Source organism: Ochotona princeps, chromosome 5, assembly GCF_030435755.1.
Source record: "Ochotona princeps isolate mOchPri1 chromosome 5, mOchPri1.hap1, whole genome shotgun sequence".
Taxonomy (NCBI): domain Eukaryota; kingdom Metazoa; phylum Chordata; class Mammalia; order Lagomorpha; family Ochotonidae; genus Ochotona; species Ochotona princeps.
The window spans coordinates 39,303,769-39,318,844 of NC_080836.1; the positions used below are offsets into that span (position 1 = coordinate 39,303,769).

The 15,076-nt window shown below is 37.9% G+C and overlaps 1 protein-coding gene across 1 annotated transcript in view; it reads right to left on the bottom strand.

Annotated features, from left to right (window-relative positions):
* The window catches only part of ACVR1C (activin A receptor type 1C), a 72,760-nt gene extending 58,666 nt beyond the window's left edge, over positions 1–14,094 (bottom strand). The window contains exon 1 of the mRNA XM_004577147.2: positions 13,780–14,094. Within this exon, the coding sequence (XP_004577204.2) occupies positions 13,780–13,852 (73 nt within the window). The 5' untranslated portion in view covers positions 13,853–14,094. The remainder of the gene's footprint in view (positions 1–13,779) is intronic.
* Between the last annotated feature and the right edge of the window lie 982 nt (positions 14,095–15,076).

Here is a 15,076-nt window from a genome sequence, read left to right on the forward strand (position 1 = left end):
ATAAATACTATTTCTTTCTAAAATTTTTTAAAAATTATTTTAAATGCAGTGTTACAGAAAGAGAAGGCTTCCTAAGCAAATAAAAAGTGACAATCTTAGTCCAACTAGCAAATAGACAAAAATTACACATAATAATCAGAGGAAAAGATGTTCAACTTCACTTAAAGTAAATTTTAAAATAATCACAAAATCATTAAAACTATTTTGGTAAATAATACTTACAAATGTGTCGCATAAACATTTTAAACAAAGTTTGATTTAAAAAAAACCACTGCAGTTGAAGTGAAACTATTAATATTGCATTTGCGTTTTCATTCAATTCAAGATGTTTTCTATTTTGCTGTGGACTTCCATTTTCAATTATGATGTAAATTTGTGTTGTGTTGCTTAATTAGTAAATACTTAGAGAACATATTGTATATGCTTTAAATTCTTTTAATTGTGTTAGGTTTGTTTTATTGCCCACAGTATGGTTTACCTTAGTTAGGATTCATTGTATACCTTAAAATAAGGTGAATCCAAGTCAAACATTTAGTATGATAGTTAAGACATTCATAAACTACATTAGAGTGCTACTGTTTGATTCCTGGTTCCAGTTCCTGATTTAGCTTCCAATGGCTGAATTTAAACCATTTATATTTAATGTAATTATCAATATGGTTAATTTAAAATCTATAATCTTGCTTTATTTTTTTCACTTATTTCACGTATTTTTGGCCCCTTCAAATAATCAAGTAGTTTTATTCAATGTTATGGCTATCATTGCCTTTTTTGGCATCATTTTAAATATTCCAAGGGTTTCCTTGGATATACAATATACATCTTTAATTAGCCACTGCATACTTAGCATATATCTTTAGATATATTATAATACTTAACTTGTAATGTGAGAAAATTACAATAGGGCAAGTATGGTTTCAATTCTTCTTCCCCAGCTTTTGTGTTAAGGCTGTCACACATTTTACCTTTTGTAAATCAGCTATATAGTCACTTAGCCTACCCACTATTTTGCTTTAGGAATCAATGCTTTAGAGTAGGGTTAATTTTAGAAATGTATTTTATATGTACCTCCATGTTAGCCACTTCAATATTTCTCTATGCAGAGCCAAGCTTCTATCTGATACTACATTCATTTTGTCTAAGACTATTCTTCTAGCATTTCTCACAGTGTGGGTAGTAGACAAGAAATTAAGCTGTTAATTCCCTAAAAATGTTACTATTTGTCTTTGATTCTAAAAGACTTTCATTGGGATGGCATATTATGATGGAAGATTTTTACCTACTACACTTTAAAGTTGTTATTTCACTGTTTTCTGTTTTTGCAAAATTTCTGATCCAAAGACAGCTATGATTCCTGACTTTTTTCTCTATACACAACAACTCTGTTTTCCTAGGGTTACCCTAAATATTTTCTTAACCTTTGGATCTCAGAAATATGGATATAATGTATTTAATGGTGTGGGATTTGGAAGGAAATGTATATACCCAGTTCAGGTTCTCTAAGCTTCTATAATTGGTAATTCTTTAATTATATTTGGAAAATTAGTGTCCAATATTTCTTTAGATATTTCTTCTACCCTGTTTTCTCCCTTTTCCAGCTAGGATTCCAACTATGTATCTATTATATTACTTGATACTGTCACTACCCTATGATGCTCTGGATGCTCTCTTTTGGTTCATTTCATTCCCAATCCTCTTTTCTAGCACCTCCCACTGTAGAAAGATTACTTCCTAAGAGTATAATTATACTCTTAAAAATAAGTTATATTAATCCATCTTCAAATCATGACTCTCGTTAGCTGTATTGGGTCTACTAAGTGTACATCAAAAGCATTATCTAGCACATATTTTTGTATCTAACCCTTCCACTTCATTTTCTTACAACTTTTTTCCTGTAAAATGTCATTTCCCTTTATGCATATTTTCCATAATTTTCCAATTTATGTTTTAATCATAGTTACTTTAAACTCCCTATATGTTAACTCCAATGCTATATCATATCCAAACGAGGTTCTGCTGAATGTTCAGTTTTGTGAGAATAGGTTTCGTCCTTAATTACTTGTGTGTCTCATCACTTTTGATTGGTGTGCATTAATTATATTACTGGTATATTTAATCATGCCATCATAAAGTCTCTGTTCTAAAAGTGGGATGTGTCAGGGCAAAGAGGTAAGTGCGAAGTAGGAAAATTAAAGAGTCAGATGTGAAGAGTAAAATCTGAAACAATGCAGTACTAGCTCAAAATGAACTCTAAATTAAGAATGCAGTTCAGTCTAAAGCCATAATAAAATATCAAAAGTTAATAAATCAGTAAGTTATTGAAATTATTCAAAACTAATGACTAACCAAAAGAGGTAAGAAGAGACACACAAATAAGCAATTAAAAGAGAGACAAATAGCATTATGCTAGGCTTAAAACTATTTCAATTACTACATTAAATATTAATGGATCAACCATTCTAATAAAAGCTAGGTATTTCATATTGTTAGAAAATAAAAATATGGAGGCAGTGGTATACTGTGTATGATGGATCCATTTTCAATATAAAGACAGATAAGTTGCAAGAAAGGATGGGGAGAAGTGACATGCATGGGAATACATGTCAATTCCCATCTTTTTTAATGAGAGTTTCAACATACATGAAGTAGAAACAAACAGAAGTAATGGGAAAAATAGATCTACAAGTATACCCTGAGATTTTAACAGGCTCCTCTCAGTAAAGGTATAGATGACCAGCACTGTCAACAAACATCACATTATGACATTTCAAAACAACACACATAAACAACCAAAAGTAATATAGGGAAAAGATAAGAACAGATGCCTTTGGGACAATGGGAATGAATAGCCAGGCACAGAAGGAAGCTAACTGTGGTGATCTTACCTTCAGTATCTTGAAAGAGAATAGACAAATACATGTTCAAAATTCCACAAACACACAAGACTTGTAAATATGATATATGCATGTTTGCTCAACAGACAAAACTATTAGTAAATACTGAGCTCTGTATAATATATATATACATATTTGTTGAGTAAATATTGAACTGTCAAAATAATATATATACTGAAGCACTTAGAAGGAAGTACTGCTGTCTAATATAATTTGAAATGCACCAAAAATAACATTTCTTAATGGATAGAAAAATGGATAATGGGTATATACGTGATAAGGCAAATGCAAGGTGATAATAGCATAATCTAATATCTGTGTGAATGGTACATGTAAAATTCCTTCAATATTTATGTATTTTTAATAGCTCAATAGTAAGGTTTTGAAGGGGGAAAGTGAGATAACAACATTTTCAAAAACTAAAATAAGTTAAAATTTAATCCCATAAACACTGGACTATAAAAATAAGTGAAGGAGACTAGTGCCGTGGTACATAAAAGCAGTTGCCTGCAGGGGCAGCATACCATCTGGATATTGCTTCAAGTCCCAGCTGCTCCCTAGCTACATCCGTCTACTGCAGCTGAGGAACAGCCAACTGTTTTGGCACCTGCACTTACCTGAATGACCCGGATGAAGCTCCTGGCTCCTATATTCTGCCTGATCCAATCCCTGCTGTTGCAGTCATTTGGGGAATGAGTCAAAAGATGGCCTTGGGCCCGAAGCAGTAGCCTAGCTGCAAAAGTCCTCACCATCTGGGCGCCGGTTCTAATCCCATCAGCCTCGCTTCCCATCCAGCTCCCTGCTTGTGGCCTGGGAAAGCAATTGAGGGTGACCCAAAGCCTTGGGACCCTGCACCCACATGGGAGACCAGGAAGAAGCTCCTCCTAGAACCTGGCTTTGGATTGGCTCAGCTCCAGCTGTTCCAGCTGCTTGGGGAGTGAATCAACAGACGGAAGATCTTCGTCTCTGTCTCTCCTCTTCTCTGTATATCTGACTTTCAATAAAACTAAATAAAACTTTCAAAAAAAGAAGGAACACATCTATCCTACCCACTCCTCCCACCAACCTGTAACTCTGCCTTTCAAATGAATAAATAAATAAATAAATATTCCTTAAAAATTTTTTTTTAAATGAAAGAAGTTCTTCAGCCTGAGGAAAAAATATGCTAGTTGTAATTTTGAATCCATGAAAAATAATGAAAAACCTAGAAATTATTAATACATGAGTAATGTAACATTGTGTTTATTATTTCATTAGGTGAAAAATAGCAAATACTTCAAGCCAAACTAATAACTAGGTAGTTCAAAGTTTAGAAGATACATAGAAGCAAAATGTACAAGATTGATAATGCAAAGGATTAAAAATGGAATTATATGACTAAAAGCTTCTTAAATAAAATATGACAACATAAATAATATTAGAAGTTTGAAGCAACCACTAAAAATAAAAAGGTATAGCTTATGCATTACTTGTGAGAATAATATATATATATAACTATGTTTTTAGTCAATTACATCAAATGAATAAAAGGAAAGAAACGGAAGTGAAAGGACACACACCAAAAATAGTGAACTGACAGATATAAAAACAACCATCCTGACAAATATATTACATTTAGTTGTTCTAAACACTCCAGTTAAAACCCACGTAAGATGCACTGAAAAAGCAGGACTCACCCCTATCCTCTCAAAAAAAAAGTCAAATATGCATTAGTAATAAGAGGATGGAAAAATCTATATACAGACATTCGGTATAAAAGGCTAGAATAGCAATGCGGACAGTTTTTGAACATGGGCATATAAATATTAAGCTTAAGAAAGCTGGATGGAGAAATGAATGGGAATCTTGCGAACATCGACTTCAAAGCAAAGAACATCCCGGCAATGGAAAAAGACAGCCATCATAGCAAATATCACCCAAAAATGCACAGCTCTCCTAATATCAGAATGCATCAAGAAGATGTAATATCCCTAAATTCTCAATATACAAAACAAATATTGGTAAAAGGGAATACACAAATCCACAAGTATTCTGGAGATGTCAAAAATTGTCTCTCCACAATGTGCAAAACAAGAAGACAATCAATAAAGATCTAAAGGACTTCAATAACAGAACCCAGCAACTTGACCCAATAGATATTTATACAGCACTGCATCCAACAAAAGCAAAATACACATTATTTTCATATGTGCAAAGAATATTCCCATACTGGACCATAAAATGCATATGAAAGTTCAAAAGAACTGAGGTTATTCAGATTACTTTATTTCATCATTAATTCATTTAAATTAGAATCACAACAGTAAAAAAAAATCTGAGAATTCCCCAAATATTTTGAAAAAGAGAAATGGTAAATACTTTTAATATGATGAACATAAAATCACAACATATGACTACTTATGAATGAGCTAAAGCAATTAAAAAGAGAGAAAATTACAACTTTAAACACTTACATTAGAAAGCAGTATTAAATACACTATCTCAGAAAACGACAGATAACTGACATAGTAAACCATTTAGGGTGAAAGATTTATTCAATCTGAAGAGAAACCAGTAAACTATTTAAAATAAAGTTTTATTGAAGCACAGCAATATTGCTTTGTTTATGTGTGTCTATGGCCACTTTCATACTATAAAGGCAATATTAACCACAGCCATTCTTCTGTGAGTTCCCCATCCATGCATTTAACCAATAATGGATAAAAATATTGGGGGAATATTGGGAGGAAATTGCATCTGTGTTGAATATGTACGAGGGGTTTTTTGCTATTATTTCCTAATTAATACAGTATAATAACTACTTATACAGTATTTATATTGCACCGTATTGTATGACTCACCTAGAAATGAGTTAAATGAGAGAGCATATGTGTAGGTTTTATGTAAACACTATGTCATCACACAGAGGGGACTTAAGCACCTGCAAATTTTGAAATCCACAGGTAGTCCTGAAATTAATTCTCCACAGATACTAAGGGAACATTATAGATACAAAGAGAGACTACATAGTTCACAAGCCTAAACTAGGTTCTAATAGGCCCTTACTTACAAAAAAAAAAAAAGTTGCCAATGCTTCATCTAAGGTATTGTTTTAAAAAGCTAGAATGAAAAACAAAAGTGAATAGAGAAAATAATTAATATAGAGCAGAAAACAGTTGAATAAGCAAATGAGAAAACAACAAAACTGAAAGCTACCTATTTGAGGTAAGTAAATAAAACTTGGCAAACTACTATTTAGATTGATCATGGTAGAAAGAAAGTCAAAATTCCCTATGTCAGAAACATCAAAGGGGACATCACTACAAACTCTATGAATATTAAAAGCCTATTCAGAGCACATCGTGGAAAACCTTATGGTAAAGTCAACAACCAAAGCCCAGTGCAGCAAAACCAATCCTAGAGAAATTCATGTTTTTTGGCACAGTAACTCTCAGTCATGTTTTAATGAAGTTAGCTTTCTTCTCTCTGCAAAAAGAAATGACTTTTTAAAACTGTTTCCAATAATCTTATGAAGCAAGAAAACAGTCAAAAATATTTTAATATTCATGCAAATTGAATCCTTACAGACTGTGGAAAAATCCGGGCCAAGCATTGTTTTTGAACACTTGTAGAGCATTTTAAGATGTTGTTTTCCTAACTCTGATATTTTCCTCAACTTTCTGCCTACCTGCCTGTAGACGGGTTGTTATCGATGAGCACTAAAGTGAAATGTCCAACTCTAACAAATCACTACCATTTTTTTCTCATCTCTCACGCTCTATTTGGTTTTTCAGGTCTAAGCAAAATACAGAATAAAATATTCAAACCGTTAAAAAAAAAAGAAATGACTTTTCATAAACCATAGCTAGAAAACAGTTGTAGGAAAAAGTATTTTTGAAAAGGAAACTTTCAATTACATGCTTGTTATCCTGTGAGGAATCTTTGCTATTAATATAATAATCATCTTTAAAATTTAGTGTATTGTCTATTTCCTAGAAATGCACATTACAGATTCCAAGCGGAAGTTAAGTAAGAACACAATCTCACTATGACTATTAGAGCAAGCAAATGTTCAGAGTAGAATTTTTGCTCTTGGAAAGTAATGATGAAGGAAAAAAAAGTATGTTCAAGGAGAGCAAGCCAGGAAAATGTCATCAAATAAAATCGTGAGATCTGATGAGTTAATACTCTTCAATATATTTTGGCGCTGTTTTAAAACAATCTGGTTTTTAAATCTGTGTTAATCTGGATTACTACCCTCTGAGTTATTATCTCTTGGATAAGTCTGTATTTATGAAACTAAACATTTTACATTATTACAATTATCATTGTCCAGATCCTGATGGATTGGATTTTTTATCTAATCTTGTTTTAAACTACAGAATCATTATTTCAATCATTGACTTGCACACACAAAAATGTGTCTAAGGCACTTTCTCAACAGAGATGTGGCATCTATCAATATCCCTTCACAATACTAGGAGAAAAGAAAGAAAAAAATAGATGAAGAGAAAAATGTCTGGTGGCCTAGTGGCTCAAGTCATTGAACGTGCCAGGATCCCATATGGTTGCCGGTTCTAATCCCGGCAGTTCCACTTCCCATCTTGCCCCCTGCCTGTGGCCTGGGAAAGCAGTTGGGACCCTGAACAAGCGTAGAAGACGTGGAGGAAGCTCCTGGCTCCTGGCTTTGGATCAGTTCAGCATCAGCCGTTGCAGCTGCTTGGTGAGTGAATCATCGAACGGAAGATCTTCCTCCCTGTCTCTCCTCCTCTCTGTATATCTGACTTTGCAATAAAAATAAATAAATCTTAAAAAAAATTATGAACATCCCTATGGCTTTTCTTGATGTAAAACGTTTAATGAGAAGGTAGATTAATATAGTTTGGGATGTTTAAGTCACTGGCAAATTTACATTCCTTAAAAAAATAATAAGTCAAGTTTTTGAGTCATACAGAATGATTCACCCATGAATTCCTGAGAGGATTAATTTAAAATAGCTCCAAAGAAATTGTATCTTCACATGTCTACTCCAAAAGAACAACAGAAGAAGGAATTGATTCTAGGGGGGAAGGAATCGACACACAGGAGAACTCACTTGTTTGACCAGCCAATCAGAGCAGGTGAACGCCACAGGCACAAGGTGTAGCAGTGCTGGCTTCTATGTAAACAAAATCTCCTTCCTGTTTGACACTCCAACTCATTCCCACCCTCTGTTTCACTTTTTCACTGGATCACTCAGTGGAAGGAGTAGTCATGTGTACTGAGATTTCAAGCTACAAGCCCATTCATTAGGGAGAGAACCAGTTTTCAAAGAAAAAAACAAAAATGGTCATGATCGTGTCTTCTAAACTTTTCTCAGATCGAGTACAGTAAGGGTCACACCTGCTTCTTCATAGAAGAGATACAGTCACCTCTTTCCACAGACTCTGTGCCTTTCCCTCAGTGGACACTTATCCCTGAACTTCCTGCCTGGAACTCATGCAAGTCGGAAGATAAATGAAGTGCTGGAGGTGGAGTTCCCCTTGCCTGCTGCCTCTCTGGCTTCCTTTCTCTAGGGAATAGATGGGTTTTTGATGGTATCACTGTCAGGATGGAACTTTCTGGTTTCTCCCATCCCTTCTTTCTGCATCCTTTGGCTCCCTGATTGTTATAATTTTAGAAAATGGTAAATAATCAGAATTCTGTCATGCAATTTCAAGCCAAAGCACAGGTAACAAAAGAAAGTCACTCCGTCTTGTTTCACCTCCTTTTTCTGGCTATCCTTCCTTGAGCAAAGATATAACACAACCAGGCTAAAAGTATTACTTCTATATCACTTATGAGCTTACCTCAATTTCTTTAAAAAAAAATAGATAGGAATAAATACCTTAAGATTTGCAATACTGACTTAAGAAAAACTTAAGACCAAGACAATAGAAAATTTATCCAAAACCTTACATGTATAATTGATAAGGTATGTTCTCTATACACTCCTGGTCCTTAAAAAATTGGGGTGGTTTTTAATTAATCTGTATCAATTATGTATAATTGAAAATAAATTTCTGTGTCATTATTTGCTAAGATAAACTTTAAAGATATTTTGCTGGAGCTTTTCAATGACACATTCTTACTATAGTCTGTTACACAATGATAGAACATTTTCCCATACAAACCCCAAATCTCAAAATAAAGATGATATGAATTAGTTGGTGCCTACAACTAGGCCAAGCCAGGAAGTAAGTAGCCTTACTGATATTTATGTATCTTTGACCCTTTCCCAAAGGGCTTGAATTCTCAAAGGGCTTAAGGTATTGCTTCAATACCTCAAACTGTGGCAGATTAACAAATCCTGTAGAAATCAATGAACTCCCCACCACTCATTCTATGCAATTTCTTCTTCTTCTTCTTCTTCTTCTTCTTCTTCTTCTTCTTCTTCTTCTTCTTCTCTCTCTCTCTCTCTCTCTCTCTCTTTCTCTCTCTAAGACCTACTTATTTGTGAGTCAGAGAGACACAGGCCCAGATCCAGAGACTTTGCCACTCACTGGTTCCCTCTCCCTAAGCATGCACAATTATTGCATATGGAGTGGAAGCAAAGCCAGGAACAGAGAACTCATTCCAGGTCTCCTACTTGGGTAGCAGGAACACAGCCCCTCAAACTATCACTGGTGCCTCCCTGAGTGTCCATTAGCAGGAAGGTGAGTCAGCAGCGGAGCCAGCACTTGCACCCAGGAACATCAATTGGGGATATATCTGTCTTTACCTTCAGGTTAACTGCTTGGCCAATCTCACCATTCACATTCCTATTTACAACAAGAGATGAAATTTCCTACCAAGAAAATCACACTAAAGTGGGTCTTATCTGCTGTCTGAAAGCATTTCCCCTAAAAGAGAAAAGTATGAAAGTTTATTCACAAGAAAAACATTCTAAAAATGATTCTGAGAATCACAATCACTTTCCAAAGACAGCAAATTTTGGAAAAACCAACAGCTTTCATCTAGCAATCTCTTCCAGCAAGTTGAAAAAGTTATTCTTATGCTTTTCCTACATATTTTCATGTTGAGATACTTGAGAAGATTAGAAGGAGCTAGGTATGTCTTCCTGTTCACACAGGGACAGACAGGGGCACTGGGAACAGCTAGAACGAAAGTTGCTGAGACACAAGTCATAGAAAATGGTAGGCACCTATTAATACACCTTTTGCTGAAAGAGGTAGAAATGTATGTCAGGAATGGTTCATCGCAATTTTTCCTTTAGGTTGGGTTGCCAGATGAAAGTATAGAATTCTCAGGTAATCTGGATGTGATTGGTAATTTTTAGTATAAGTATATCCCATGTCATATCTGTAGCACACTTATACTAGAAAGCTATCTGTTGCTTATCTGAAATTCATTTTCGCTGTGTGTTCTGTCCTTGATATACTAAATCTATGAACTCACTTAATAATCTCTTTGAAACTTATCTGTAAATGCCCTTGGCTCACAGACTTTAACTTTCATTCCAGACCAAAAAAAAAAAAAAAAGAAAGAAAGAAAAGAAAAACCCTTAATTCAATGCAGATAAAAGTAACTGCCTACTTTACATATTCACTTCTATGTCTCACAGTTTTTTCTCATCTGGCTCCTCTCTCCACCATGGTACCCTTCTTCTCCCTTGACCAGGTTCTCCTGCAATCTGTCCAACCCTAGGAATGGACCATTCTTCCATTGCTTAGGACAAAAAAATTTCACTGTCATTCTTCACTCCTCCCTTTCTCCCACATTTTAGATCTTCTCATTTTTGTATGAGTTCAGTGGTTCCAAGGAATTTGCTGTTACATACCTACAAGTTTAAGGCTAGATAATGCGTTTTGGCAGTTCACTAAATGAACAAAGAAACCCCCAGGAGCTTCTGCAAGAAATTTCTCCTGGACCAACAAGTCCTTCCTTGGAACAAGGGAACCTCCTGACATTTGGGCCAACTGAATATGACTGTGTTTAAAGAAGGGCAAAAGATGGTAATACTTTGGCACTTGGGCACTCATTCCCAAGCTCTCACTTTCACTTCCAAGCATAGTACTGGGAACCTCATGGAAGCCACTGTTGTTTTGGAGCTTTTTTTAACCATCTGAAACCTCCAATTCTAGCCCAGTTAATTAGGAAACATTTAGCCTTGACTGTTAGAGAAGTACTACATGGCTTTTTAGACTCTCAATAATTATTTCCCAATCAAAAGACAAAGAAATTTCATAAAATCACAAGAGGCTACAAAATGTGCCAGACTGTATAATTTCTAAATCACAGTTTCAAAGAAGAGAACTTCAGGACATGTTCTGCCATTTAATTGTTTTGCACACATGATTAATACTGTAAGGTTAGGGTTGGTCTTTCTTATCAAATATCAAGGAATCCAAAACCTAGACAGTCAGAACAACTCAGAACAGACTAACTTTTAAAATCGAATATAGACCAATAAATAACTTTTCTGATTTCCCACCCTCTGGTCTTCTTGAGATTCTCAAGTGGGTAGGTAGGCTTTTCGCTGCTCCTGACAGTCATCCCTCCTAGAGGACAGATATGTTGAATAAGGGCACGCCCAGCAAGGTGGGATTGCTGGTTGATTGTTTTCAGAAATTTAAGTTCTTATTCCTGGTGCCTAGCTGAAACAAATTTGATGATAGTACTTTCTATATACAGTTTTACTAAGTCAAGCTCTCATAAAATATTCCAAAAATGGCAGAAACATACTCAGGAATGGCCAATATGACAACCACGTACTTTGAAAATGTGATCAGGCCAAAAATAAGGCAGGTACCCATGTGACAAAATCAGTTTAAGACACGAAAATATGGGGCTGGCATGGTGGCATGCTAATCCTCTATATTCCATATGGGTGCTGGTTCATGTCCTGGCTGCTTCACTTCCAATTCAGCTTTCTGTTTACAGCCTGGGAAAGCCTTCTCTCTCTGTAAAATCTACCTTTCAGACAAAAATAAATAAATCTGAAGTGGTTTCTTTTTTGTAAAGATGTAAATATAAAGCAAACTCCTTCCTTGAATTCCTTTCTCTATCACATAACCAAAGATTTGTTTAAAAGTTAGTAATATGGGAGATAACAATAGACATTGTTTATGTGAATTTCAAAGTGTGAAAGTTTCTTAAGATTTGAAATTATTGCATTTGACTGGAAAAATTCATTATATAGATTCAGCTTTGATAAGAACTTTTCTACTACACTGACACATTAACTCCACAGCATGAATTTTTCCTATACTTCAAATTTTGAGGAAGCAATCAAATTTGAGTGAATGATGCATGTCTTTTGTGCATATCAATGCCAAAATCTTGCCTTTTCAAAAACACACTGGGACACGTTTTCTAATGTTTTCAGGCCATAGGTCTAAAGACTTCGTCATCTAACAAATCATATTTTTAAAACCAGGGCAAAGAATAGTAACTAAATTTCTTTCTCCTAATTGTCCACAACCAAATTATTAGCTCTCTCAAATTAAAAAGATGGTGCAGACAGCTGATGGAAACAGTTTCACAGGTGCCCAGCTAAAGCTGTGATCTCTCAGCAAGTGAGGGGGAAAGGGCATGGCGAACTTGATTTCATTATCAAGAGCCTTGTCAGCAACTCAAATAGGTACTTTTCACCTGTATCTTGTAACTTTTCCGTATGGGACCTTTCTCCCACTTCTGAATTCTAAATACACATATTTCACTTTATTCTATCATCTTTCTTCTTTCCTAAGAGACAACTGAAATGTTTTCATCCTCAGATGTCACCAATTAATCCTGTCCAATAATCACGTTTTATCCTAGAATATTGCCTGTAGTGATTCTCCCGCACCATCTGAAACATTGAAATCTGTACGTGACAGCAATCATACTATTCAAAACATTCTCCTGCACATGTCACTACAAGGGAAACTACCCACCCCGGGTATAGCTATTAATGTCAAGCAGATTGTCATCTGGGAAAACAAAAATGCATCAAAATCAGCTTCGGACAAAGTACAGCTCCATGGAAAAACACCAGGTTTTTGTGTGCAAATGTGTTCAATGTCTGATTGAAATATTTAAAGAGTGAGTTAGGGATCTGTTCCTGCTCTGTGTAATGCAGGGCAATGATGCAATGAAAATAGTTTTAGAATTAAAGAGGTGCTCCTCAGGGCACACTCTGATTTTACCTAAGGCGCATATGCCCCGGTTTCTAGTCAACACTTTAAGGAAACGTGTGGTTTCTAGGTTGGGTCGAGCGCTCTGTTGAGGCTATCAAAGCACAGACCTGTTAGATACGCTGGAGTGCTTGCCAGATTTTTTTTTCCCGCTGAAATTCAGTAAAGATCGTACCTCGAAAGCAATAGGCGTTACAAACTACCCAGACTCACGTTCCCACCTCCATAGCTTGGCAACTGCAGCTTTGGGGGCATCCCTCATCTCCTTAGCAGACTAAACCGCCGCCCCCACAGCCACCATGCCGTTTTCTGTTTTCCTTGCACACCCTCAGGGAGCCTCACTCGGCACCGAGCGTCTCTAAGCTGCACCTGCAGCCCTCCCAGTTTCTGCACGGTGAACTCACGGTGCCACCGAGTTCCCAACCGTGCGCGTACCCATGAATGTTCTCCTACTCCGCCTGCTGCAAACTCCTCCATATGAGTCACCACCTCGACCCTATTTACCCTACCTGAAAGTTCCTGTCGCCTTTTCACCTCCTGCTGGTGGCTTGGTTCCCAACACACCTGTCTACCCCTCACTGTCCAGACCCAGGCTGCGCCCCTTCCTGTGCCCCAACGTCCCAACTGGACTGGCGCTTCCCCCTCCACCCGGCGAAAGACCCGCTTACTCGCAGCACCCTCCTTCCCCCAACCCTGTGCCCAATCAAAAACCACCCCCAAATCCCACCTTAAGGAGCGTGGAGTTTAAAAAAAAAAAAAATCTACCGTACCTGCCGAGAGCTCTGCTGCCGCCGCGAGCAGCAGGAGAGCCTGGCGGAGCGCAGAACCAAGTGCCGGGGTCATGGCCACCAGCCGGCCGCGCCGGGGCTGCGAGGCCCCAGAGCTAAGCGAGGTAGCTGGGACAGCGCGAACCGCTTTGAAGTTCCAGGGACGCAGGTGGAAGGCGCAGCCCCGACACCCTGTTCCTACGTGCAGTTGGCTCTAGTCGGCGCGGGCGCCCCCCTCCTCTGCCTGCCCCATCCTACGGCCCCCGCGGCTGGCGGTGCGCGGCGCTCCTGCCACTGGCCCTGACAGCCGTGCTGGGAGGGGGTGGGGGGCCACAGAGCCCGCCCCTGCCGCGCCTCCGCCCCCTGCGCCCTCTGACAGCCGCCCGGCCCCGAGCTCCCAGCCAGGCGGGCAGAGACGGCCGGATCGCGGGGCAGCGAGAGCGCCCACAGCTGGGGCGAGGACGGAAGGGGCAATAACGTGGAGCCCCCAAGACTAGATGCTCTAAAAGGGAGTCTGGGACAAGAGTCGTGAAGGAAACTTCAGCCACAGTTAAGCGGCAAGGACTTCCTGGTGATCAGCTCTGTGGTCTCCCTACAGAAGATCCGCACTTTAAGCTCTCGGAGTTTATTTATTGCCCAGTGTCCTTCAACATAACCAGGCTGCGCCATGAGAAAACGCCCCCTCCCCCCGCTGCTCCTACCCGCCTGTCCCACTGACATGTCCTAGCTGCCCACGAGTCTGAAAAGGCGCCCTCTCTGTCCATCCCTGGAAACAGCCTTTCATCGACCGCCTGTCAGGGGGCCCTACCTCTGGTTTAGCAAACTTTATCTCTTACCTGAGGACTAGAGCTGAACCACCTGCACTACATGACGTGGCCATCTCCAGCATACAATAGAGCAATCCAAGCTCAGCAGCAATAGTTGGAACAATTGAAGAACTGGAGGGGAAAATAAAAAAGCCAGCACCCAGACTAAGGGCTGACGGGAAATAGTTTAATCTGTTAGAAACCTGTTTGAATACTGTTTAAATCCCTAGAACTTTATTAGCAAAGGGGTAAGTGTTGACAATAAAAAGGGCAGCATTACCAACCAATGAAAATGAACCTAAAGTCAATTCACTTTTGTCGCCTAAACTTTAAGAGGGGATTATTTTAACTTGATCCATGTAAGTGTGCCACACACACGTAAAAGCAAGAACACATGATTATTACTGCAATGGGGTGCTTGGAACATGATAAATGCTTTAGCGTAAGAGACGACTTGCTGGGCACTCACTAACCAGCAGGTTTTCCCGAGGTCT